An 11369-nucleotide genomic window follows, 5' to 3' on the forward strand; every position below is an offset into this window, starting at 1 on the left:
AGTTTGACTTCTGATTTGTCTCTGTTCTACTGTTGCGTTGAGAAGATTCTTTGGTGTTCTGTGGTATAATCCAAAATGTTATATTGATGGCTGCTTCCCACACCGAGCAGGCAAATAGTTCAGAATAAGGAACCACTAACTGTACTATGGCACTTCATAATAATAACTGGTTAACACTACATTTTAAAACTGAAATAAGAGTGCCTATTATTAGAAAATTGTAAGATATAAATAAGAGTCTTGTAAATATGCCTCTGTATTATGCCTTCATTGCCCTTTACTGGCAGAGGTCACAAATCAGATCCATACAATGAAAGCAGATAGACTTTATGATCATCCTGTTTGGGGCCTCTTGCAAGCACTGTTGAAATCCAGCTAAATTCATAGATGAAATTTATTTCTCTCACAATGAGAACTATTGCTTCAAGCTACAACAAGCCAGTAAAATAAAACTTTAAAATCCAACTGCCCAAGTGCCTTCTCAGACTCCCTACACAAGGCACAAAAAATTTGATGGGCCTATTTCTTTGCTTAGGTATCTATTGACAACAAAATGCTACAATTTGTGCACCCAGGTCCTTGGCAACAGCACCCATACAGAAATTGCTTATAGAATTGTGAAGTTCAAGTGTTTGTTTTTTTAAATCCAAATTCAGACAAAAATCCAAGATACCTTCCTCAACTGGGTTGGGTATCCATAAACATACATTGGCTTGGGCATGTCATGAGAATGGCTGATGGTCGCATTCCAAAAGATCTCCTGTATGGAGTATGAGTGCAGGGAAATTGCCCCCCGAGGGAGACCACAGCTGCGATACAAGGCCATCTGCAAGCGGGATCTGAAGGCCTTAGGAATGGACCTCAACAGATGGGAAACTTTGACATCTGAGCGTCTAGTCTGGAGGCAGGCGGTGCAGCATGGCCTCTCCCAATTTGAAGAGACCCTTGTCCAGCAGGCCGAGGCAAAGAGGCAGTCCCGAAATCAGCAAAATCAGGGAGCTGGACAGGGGAGAGCTTGTATTTGTCCGGTGTGGAAGGGATGGCCACTCTTGAATCGGCCTTCTCAGCCACACTAGATGCTGTTTTGAGACCTCTATTCAGAGCACGTTACCATAGTCTCTCGAGACTGAAGGGTGCCTACCTAGACCAAATGGAAAAGGGCCTTAGCAGTGTAAGCAGCAACAGCGGTTCCAGTCTCTTCACCTCTCCTGCTCCCACCTCATTGGGCTCAGCCAATATTTCATAGGGCTTACGCTTATACTAATGGCAGTTTCTCCACATATGTCAACAGTTTTCTTCTACTATGCAATTTTCCTTCATGAGTCTGCATTTAATAACAAAATTATCTGTTTGTTCTCGTGGCTTCGTTAAACTTGTGCTGCCCATATTGGTATTTCTCAAGAAACAATTGCTTTCTTTTTCTTCTGTTTTGGTAGGTTCACAATATCTCTGAAAGTTTCCAAAGTTTTTGCATGGGTTTCTGCCCCCTTGTGCTGCTTTAAATTTCCCTTCTAAAGGCTTTCCCACGAGGGTGTCCCCCGCCTGCTTGTTTTTCGAACTGCATATCTATCTGCTTTCCAACTTCACAAATGCTTCTTTCTAACTCCAAAAAGTGTACATGCTAAAGGAAAGGCAGAAAGCTGGAGAGCTCAGTGTGTGGAACTGTACAGTCCTAAAGACACCCTCAGAAGAAGGGAATGGTCAACCCTGAAAAGAGTCGCCATAAGTCAGCTTTAACTTGAGGTCATGAAGTTATTGTTATTGAAGAATCTGTCTTTTTGCTGCTTTTTTTTCAGTGCCAGCAGTGCCGTCGCTTTTCATCAAAGTTCTCAACAGCACTGCCATTCAAGCCACGTGGGAGCCCTCCATTAAACTGGGCCAACATGAAGGGTTCAAACTCTACTACCGCAAAGTTCATCTTTCCCATTTCAGTGGCCCCGTGGTTTTGCCTGGCAACGTCATGTCTTACAACATTACTCATCTTGGTGAGTTTGGGAAATGGAAAAACTAGAGTAGAAGCAAGTATTTTTTTTTAGTGCTGTTAAGAAGAACCTCCGGGCCAGTTCCTCAACGGAAGGCTTATTCGCCTCAGGGAACCTCTAGGCCACTGGTTCTTAACCTTGGGTTACTCAGGAGTTTTGGACTGCAACTCCCAGAAGCCTTCACCACCAACTGTGCTGGCTGGGGTTTCTGGGAGTTGCAGTTCAAAAACATCCGAGTAACAAAGGTTAAGAACCACTGCTCTAGGCCTTCCCCTTCCTCTCCCTGTTGCTCTGTTTGTCTTGGATTTCCTCCTCTCATAGCTTGGTGTCCTCCAAAACAAGAAAACCTCGTGTCTATATGGCAGATGCAAGTCATTTGGTCTACCCCTACCAGTTAATGGCCTAGCCAAAATTAAATATGAGCCCACAACTTTTCCATCTTCTTCCTTTCAGACCCATCCGTTGTGTATGAAGTCAAGCTCCTTGCCTACAATCAGCACGGCGATGGGAACTCCACGGTCCGTTTTGTATCCCTTCGAGAGACTGTTGAAAGAACAGGTGAGACACTTGAGTGGCAATAGGGCCGCTTTGGGGGAAGAATGTTTGGGCAAAGGAGGCCAAAGGAAAAAAAAAGGGTGTTGGATAATGGATAAACAGGATGGGAATGCTGGTCACGAAGATAGCAAGCCTTAAATCTGAAATATTTCTTGGAAAAATACTGCAGTGATAATCAAGGAATCAAGGTTACCTCGAAACTACACAACATCTCCAAATTTCCACATTGTTTTGAAAATTATTCATAGGTGAAATTCTACAACACTGGTATTCTGTCAATGTATCTATAAAAAGGGTGTTGGGATCAAATTTGCTATCCGTCTAGGACGGGGTAGACCACACACAGCTACCAAGGGCCCAAATGCAGCACCTCTGGGGGTTCTCATCGTCCTACAGCCCCCAATAGGTTAAAGTTTTTTGTGGGGGAGGAAATGGGCTAAAAAGCCCTGCTGTTTTCTTTGGAGGCATGCAGGGCAGGTTTGCGAATCCCCACATACCAAGTTTTCTTCATTTTTTTTTACTAGTGACAACAAGGATGCTGTTTCAGTTCTTAATAAGAAAAATGCGTAGATGGGAGCAGGTTGCAGCCTGCCAAAGTCCAGGGATCACCCACTCTTGTTCTAAGCAGAGGAACCCCTTGCCGTTTTACTCGGCTTTTTAAAAACATTTTTTACAGCCTCTCTTCTATTTCTTTTCCCTTTTCAGACTGTAAGGCTGAACTTACCATTCACGAAGTGAAACTATGCAAGGGAAAGCCCCAGAAGATGACTTTTCATTAGTTAACCATTTCAAACCCACACAGAGAGCAATGGTCAGGGCAGTTTTTTCAACAAGGGTGAATGGTCGTGAGCCCAAGAGGGTATCCTGTAGACCATCTTGACTGCTGCCATGGGTGTTGCCAACATTTAGGCTGCCTTTTGCTATATGAAGCTTGGCATCCTTTTTCCTGCTGGCAATGCGGGCATGATATTGTGCAGCAATATAGGACCATTTCCTGGCATGCTTAAATCATGGTTACAGAAGGACAATGTACTTTTCTTTGAAGCAGGGAGGAAATCCCTCCCTCCCCCTGTCAGATGATGCTGTCTCTTTCATCCCAGGGCTGAATCCACCATGCAATTGCCTGAAAGATGAACAAACCAACAAGACATCAGCGACTGGCATCATCATTGGGATCCACATTGGAGTCACTTGCATCATCTTCTGTGTTCTCTTCCTCATGTTTGGTTACCGAGGACGGTACGGTTTTTCTCCACTGGCAATGCAGGGTGGGGTGGGCCAGACTTTAGGTCTGCAAGCCATGAAATAAATTGCTCAGGCAATTGCTATCCTTTCAGATTTCTCTGTCGGCTTTAGGCCTGCCTTTCCCACCGTCGCATCCAGCAACTGGATTGGGCTTCAGCTCCATCCTCCTCATGCCATCATGGTCAATGGACACGATGGGCGATGGAGCCCAACCCATCTGCCAGGGGTCAAGCTGGGGAAGAGCCTAGACTCTCCTGTTTTAGGAACCATGGCGATGTCTCAGACCTCTTGCAAAATGGCCAGATCCCAAAATTGGTGAACTTCCCAGACAAGGGAGGAAGGATGTTGCTGAGGAGGAGTTTTGGGGAAAAAAACCCTCTCAATGGGGAAATAAGGAAGGTTGGGAAATGATGGGGCAGAGGACCATTGCCACCCATGCACTCAAATATAAGCAGGCCTACACTCCTGCTTCCCTTCAGAGCTCATTTTCTAAGTCCTGCTGCCAACGTCTTCTGTATGCCCTGGCACAGAATTCTAGTTCTTCCCCATCTCAGAGAACCGGAGCCAGAGCGGAGCTCACCAAAGGCCCTGACACTGGCTGCGGTGCCATCACAGCCCCCTCAGGACTGTGGCACGAAGAACGAGCCAAGCCACCACAGAGTCAGAACCAGGGTTTGAGAAAGAGGCCTGTTAGAACGGGAGCTCCCGGTCGGGCTCAGCCAACCACAGGCTGAACGCAGATTGCCTGATTTCACCCAGAATCCCAAAACCTCCCTGACTTTTTTTTTTAATTTTGAAAGCTAAGGAGGATCAAACCAGGCGAACCTTTGTATGGGAGACGACCAGGGAATACAGGGAATATTGTGCTGAGGAAAGGCTCTAAGCAAGGTCCCTAAAAGTGACTTGTTCAAGTCCTGGACCCTGTGCCAGCCTCTCCAACCACCCCCCCGTGCATATTCACACATCTGTTGTGCACAGAAGAGATCAAGCAGTGCAATCCAGATCACCATCAGCAGCGCCTGGTGGAGCCAGTTCATGAAGAGGTCTCTTGTGGTCTTACCAGATCACTGCATGGAAAGGAAGGAGGTCACATGTAAACTCAGGAGAAATGCAAGCCAGACTGATGGGGAGGGTTGGCCTGGTCCTCCTTCAACACCTACACAACTTTTCGCCCCTCGGCCATGTCTGCATCTCAGGGATTTTTTTTTTTAATGGAACTTGACTGGGGCATTGTGGTCCAAAAAAGTAACTTTTCCAAGCACGGGAATTCCAAGAAAAATAGCCACTGTGCAGTTCCAGTAACCTTCGGGAATGAAAAAGCTTTCTTGGATCGGGCCAGAATTAGGGCATAATATTTACTCACCAACTTACTCATCGAGGCACCTTGTTAGAGAAGTGGGTGACCACGGCAAGATTTTTCAGTCTTATATGAGTAAGAATGAAAGGCTTACAGGCCACAACAGTGGCTTTTGTACAAAACACAAGGGTTTTTTTGCAAAGGTCTCTCCAAAAAGGGAGACAAAATATAACAAATGCACTAAGAAAAATCTCATTATTTTACCCAGTTACAAGGATGGAGTTGGTGAAGATTTGCTTCCCGAGGCTGGACCGCAGGTTCATTTAGCTCAATCTTTTTCACGTTTACTAGCAGCACCTCTCCTGGGTTTTGTGCTGTGCAGCATCCTTTTCTAGCAGGAACTTGTCCCTATTCTAGGCCGCAAAGCCTTCCAGCCCAGCCTTTCTCCAGGTGAGCACGATTTAGGTTAGGACGAGGCAGGTAGAACTCTGAGAGTGAAGGATTCTGGGATCTGGAGTAAAACAACCACCACAACACAAGCGACATTTCTCTCGTGAAAGGCTGTCCCATAAACCTCTGTGTGACTTGCCAGACAGCTGTTTTGTCGGGTTGTTTTCCCCTCAGGCTGCTGATGTGCAAAAATGTCCAGGAGCCGCTGTCGACGCCACAGATGCCAAGAAGTCAGAGGAACAGGACGGGCCTGGCGCTGAATGGATCCGCTCAGAGGGACGATCCAGACACCAGTGGGAAGCGGCTGGACATGAATGAGCTGGAAAGGTTGTTCCCAGCAGCCCCGCCTTCTCCACCCGATCCACACAATAAAGGAATAGCGGTAAGAACATGGCACCGTGGAGTAAGGGCTGGTGCTTAATCGCCTCCTTTTGTAAACCTTGTAACAACTCTTGGGTTTCAGGGCTGCAGAGGGGAAAAAAAAAACTATTCCTTGCATCTTCCAACTTACATCTCCCTCAACACTTGTGTGTTTGCTTTCCCTTCTTTCTCTTCTGAATAGTAAGTGCAGAAGGGAATGATTTCTTTACGATTCGGTCCTAGCTGGCTAAAATAGAGAGCCGGCTGGATTGACACGAGGCCAGCTGGAGCAGGGCTGAATCCAAAACTTGTCTTGGGCTTGGGCTGTTGGAAACGTGGGGACTATCTTTGCCCAGGCGAACGATGTGCTGGTTTTGTTTGAGAAAGTTTGTATCTCACATAAACCAACGCTCTCCTTCTCCACCCTCCCAACCCTCCTTTTTTCCCCTGCTCTGCTGAAAGATTTTAGCAGGTAGAGCTGTTTTGCAAGGGGCCTTGTGGTGCCTAAACTGCAGCCCTGCAGCCAAAACTCTGCTCACAACTTGGGTTCAATCCCAGATAGCCGGCTTGAGCTTCCCAAAGCCTTCCATCTTTCCAAGGACAGTAAATTGAGTACCCGGCTTGCTGGGCTGTGTGTGGCGGCAATGTGTAGCCTGCATAATTCACTTGTAAACCTCCCAGAGACTGCATTTGGTGCTATTGTGTGGTATATACGTAAGCAGCACACTTTGCTTCTTGCAGAAGATCATTATGTTGGCAGCTGTTGGCAGGACAAGATCTTATGCCACCTGAGCCAAGACAAGCGGCTGGCACTTCCCACCTCTCCTCTACTTGCCCCACCCCACTGCTCACACTCTCCTAGTGCTGATGGGGGGCGGGGGAGAGGGAGAACAGGATGCTGGCGGCAACGACAGCAGGTTGTTTCACATCCCAGCTGGCTGGAGTACCGGTTTTGTACAGCCAAGTGAATAACTCGGACTCTGGAGCCAAGGCACGGTGGAAGGGTGCCCCCTCTGCAGTGCTTTGACCTTGACGGCCCAGACCTTTGGAAGCCAGCTGGCCACCCAGTAGCCCTGCTCCAAAAGTGATCAGACATCTCATGGCGATTCAAAACAACTATTCGCTGCTGCCACTGCCAGTACCCCGCCTTCATCATCCTTTTCTTCCACACCTTCCCTGTATGTGTTTTTGCATGCTGGCAGCAGAGGGCACGGTTGTTGGGGGGGGAACTAGGCTGCAGGGAGAGGGACTGCCACCCCAAGTACTTTACTGTCTGAGGCACCTCCTTCCTTGCCGGCCCCGTTGGCAGATCTCTGACCTCAGCAAGCCAAAGTAAATCCTGCTGAGAGTAATTCTCCATAACCGGTGCATCTTTGAGTTAGGAATCATCATCACCATCAAGGTGCCCCAGTGGGGAACTGAACTACAGTGGTTTAGGTCTCTACAGCCAGAGACTTAAACCACTGAGCTATTCAAATTGTTAACCTCTAAAATGTTGTGTGTACAGTGGTGCCTCGCACAACGATTGCTTCATACAACGATGAATTCACACAGCGATGGGTTTTTTTGAGGAATTTCCCCCATCGTTTAACAATGTTCTCTATGGGGGAATTTCACTTAACGATGTCCCTTTTTGCTCATTTAAAAGTGTCTTAAAATGTTTGAAACCTGTTTTAAATGCTTGGATTCCATAGTGCACCTTGTGAAACATGTGCAAACTTAATTTGGTTTTGTTCTGAGTCTTCATTAATTTTTGGTGATTTTTTTATTTTCCCCATTTAAATCAATTGAATGGACAGTTCAATGCATTTAAATAGGGAAAACAAAAAATCAACAAAAATTAACGAAGACTCAGAACAACACCAAATTAAGTTTGCATAGGGTTCAGGAGGTGGGCTAACAATTGCAAGCATTTAAAACATGTTCCAAACATTGTAAGACACTTAAAAATGAGTGAAAAGGGACATCGGAAAGGACTTCAAAAGCACTGAAGCTGGCTTCAGTGCTTTTGAAGCTCTTCCTTTTGAAGCTCTTCCGTTACTTTCCGTCCAATGAGAGAAAATTCAAAAAATCACCAAAAATTAAAGACGACTCAGAAGAACACCAAATTAAGTTTGCATAGGGTTCAGGAGGTGGGCTAACGATTGCAAGCATTTAAAACCTGTTCAAAACATTGTAAGGCACTTTTACAGGAGCGAAAAAGGACTTCGCAAAGCCATTGAAATGTATTGAGTCAGCTTCAATACATTCCAATGGAGGAAACATTGTTTCACTCAACGATGTTTCCTATGGGTTTTTTCACTTAAAGACGGCAATCCGTTCCAACTGGAACGGATTAACCGGTTTTCAATGCATTCCTATGGGAAATGGTGTTTCACAGAACGATGCTTCACACAACGTTGATTTTTTTGGAACCAATTAACATCGTTGTGTGAGGCACCACTGTATTTTAGTAGCTGATGCTATACAGAGGGATTACAGGTAATAATTGTAAGAATAAATAATCCTGCGTTAAATCTGCAAAAAAATTCAAATGAATCTTGCCTAGGAGAGGTTGTTCATGACTTCTTATATTTGAAAAGGTCACTTCTGGGCTGCTAAGACATCCAGCGAGGACGAATTTCTGTAGTATTGTCAAGGGGTCATTGCACTTTTTAGAGCAGCATGCGCTTAAAACGGACAGGTCCTTGAGAGCAGGTCATGAAAAATCTAAATGTTTATGGTAGGGGAAAATCAAAGGTGGGGTGAGGAAAGACATAAATGAGAGAAAACGGCTACGGTGGCTTTGTGGAAGAAGTGGGCTTTGAACTAGAAGGGGAGAAAAAGGATTTCCTGCCATTAAAATGGTAAATGAGAGGGAGAGCTCACATCACTGGATTCAGGACTGGCAGCCTCTCGTTTGTAAGGTGACTATTGTTGGCTTCGATGCAAGTAGTAATTTTTTGCTTCCATTTCTCAGCTGGATCACATTCCTCCTACCTCACAGGATGAAACCCAGATATCTACCCTTCCACCGGATGACTTCAGCATCATTGAAGAGGAAAGTGACACCTCCTTTCAAAATCCGCACTCACAGCAGACCTCTGCTAAATATCCTCCAGGAAGAACCAGCTTTGAACCCAGCTCTGACCAATGAAGGATAATTGCCAAGACTTCTGCCAGCCAATGTGTTTTGTTTTTTTTTCATATCTGGTGATGTCTTTAAAACGACTCATCAATCTCAGGTCAATTTAAGATTTTTACAGTCTGTTTCTTTTCACGCACGTGCATACACACAGAGAGAGCTTTGTGGAAACTCTACAAAGTTCATCTTTCTAACCTGCCTCAGGCGTCTTAGTACATTCCTTCCCATCTGGATTTCAGCGGTTCATCCTAGAGCTGCCGGATCTGTGGCTTCCTCTCGGCCCCCTTGCGAGCCACCTGTTCAACACTGAAGGCAGTAAGGATCGGTGGTGGTCTTGTTTAATCCATGTTGGCAGCTTCAGGATGACGACTCTGGAGATCCACTTTTGTAACGTGTTGAGATGACTGGTTACGATGGACCCATCCAACCTGGTTAAAATATATATAGATATAGATATAAGAAAAAAAAGGAAAAGAAAGGAAAGAAAGGCAGGTGCTTGTTGAGCCAAACTTTTCTATGGATATTTTGACATTTTTGTCAAGTGCATTTGGGCTCTACGTAATTCTCAGGATGTTTTCTTGCCGATTAACTGTTTCAAAGGCAAAGCAAGCCTGTCAAAAGAAGAAGAGGAAAAGAGCCTGCAGGAAGGCTACTTAAAAAAAGAAGAAGCAAAGACTTGGATTAACATCCCTCGTGAACTCAGAACCTACCTCAACCGGAATTGAATGTCTTCTGGGAAGAAGCAAAGATCTTGTGTCTTCCTTTTGTTTTCCAAGCAAGTAGTGTAGCCCCTTGGTCAGTACATGTCTTGGTACTACCTCAGAAGTCAAACTCCATGTCTACCATGATGGTTATTAGTTGTTGTTGTTGTTGTTGCTATTGTTTTTAAGTATTCCTTTTAATCGTCATCGTCGTTCCAATGTGAAGCACTTCCAAAACCTTGAAAGCAATGTTCTACCTCAAGACATTTTTAAAAAGAAGAACTGTGTGTCATGTCGTTGGACCTCACCTGTCACCTCTTCTTTGTTTCTGCTCATTTCCACTGTTCCAGAAGAGTAAGGACAAAGAGCTGTGTGGGTTCATGTCCACTAGCAGTCATCGATGACATTTCCCCCCCCCCCCTTAGTGTTATGAGCTTTACTTTTAGGCAAATTGCTAGATAACTCGTATAGAGTTTTACTGTGTCAAGAGATCTCTCCCCCCCCCCCCCCAATATCATGTTTGTCTTTTAAAAAACATTAAAGATTGTTAGGGTTGTAGCAAAAGGCAAGCCACCAGTCACCTAAATACGATTTCCCCTTCTAATGGGTTATGGCTGAGCACAGGTTACTACTGAAGAGCTGTTTTCTTTCCAGAGCTGGTTTGCCACATGTCCGTTTACTTGATGACCGCACTGTCAAGGGTGATCACATGGGGGGAGAGGCACCACAAATTGAACTTGTACATTACTTTCTATATCAGGCTTCTCAGTGGAATTCCTACCATCAGCTTCCGGCCTTCATATACCTTTTGCTGAGGGTGGGGAACCAAGGGCCAAATTCAGTCTCCAGATAACTTCTCAGTGGCCACATTCCCAAGGTGTATGGGGCCAAAGGCAAAAGAGCAGGACGAACAATGCCAGCATATATTACTTTAAAATTGTGTCTGTTAATAACTGAGCCTTAGGAAAGGCATTATAAGGGGTGGGAGTGGAACTGGGCAACCACCCATTGCTGGCGTCCTGGGGAAAGGGACGTGATCACTAGAGACAAAATGGAAGTCCAGGAGGAACAGGGACAGGCTCCGGGTCTCAGGTTCCTAACACCTTATTTGTGCCATTCTGTCTAGCTTGCTATTGTTTCCTCTTCAGAATCATAAGCAGAGAAAGGTGTTTTCCTGACACTGGAAATGCTGCTGGTTGAACCTCTGCAACTAAGGTGTAGCCTTACTGAACATTTTAGTCTAAATCCAACCGTTAGTCCCAGTTAGAGCAGACCCACTGAATCAGAGGAAACTTGATAAAACAACATTTTTACACATTATATAGGTCCAGTAGGTCTGCTCAAGTTGAGAGTAACAGTTGGGTTTAGGCCGTTCTGCAGTAGAGGACTCTGCTCCACTTTTGGAGGAACTTACTTCCAGTTAATAACCTTGATTGAGAGGAGCCGTAGCCCCTCCATCACTTAGACTGTTGAACCATCCAGACAAATATTGTCTGCTTTGCCTTGGAAGATGGTCTCTGAGGCTACAAGCTGAGGACCACCTTTCTTTAGCCCTGTGTTCGTAATCCTGTTAAAGCAGAGATGTCAGAGACTGAATGTGGCTTGCAGTCACCTTTGTCTTTGACTTTCCCAAAAATGAGGAATGTTTCTTTTTA

General features: G+C 45.3%; 1 protein-coding gene across 1 annotated transcript in view; it reads left to right on the forward strand.

Moving 5' to 3' along the window:
- IGDCC3 (immunoglobulin superfamily DCC subclass member 3) overlaps nucleotides 1-10124 on the forward strand; it is a 151380-nt gene extending 141256 nt beyond the window's left edge. The window contains exons 10-14 of the mRNA XM_078380895.1: nucleotides 1797-1985; nucleotides 2436-2540; nucleotides 3638-3776; nucleotides 5704-5911; nucleotides 8849-10124. Of these exons, the coding sequence (XP_078237021.1) occupies nucleotides 1797-1985; nucleotides 2436-2540; nucleotides 3638-3776; nucleotides 5704-5911; nucleotides 8849-9025 (818 nt within the window). The 3' untranslated portion in view covers nucleotides 9026-10124. The remainder of the gene's footprint in view (nucleotides 1-1796; nucleotides 1986-2435; nucleotides 2541-3637; nucleotides 3777-5703; nucleotides 5912-8848) is intronic.
- Nucleotides 10125-11369: the final 1245 nt, after the last annotated feature.

Source organism: Pogona vitticeps, chromosome 12 (assembly GCF_051106095.1).
Source record: "Pogona vitticeps strain Pit_001003342236 chromosome 12, PviZW2.1, whole genome shotgun sequence".
Classification (NCBI taxonomy): Eukaryota; Metazoa; Chordata; class Lepidosauria; order Squamata; family Agamidae; genus Pogona; species Pogona vitticeps.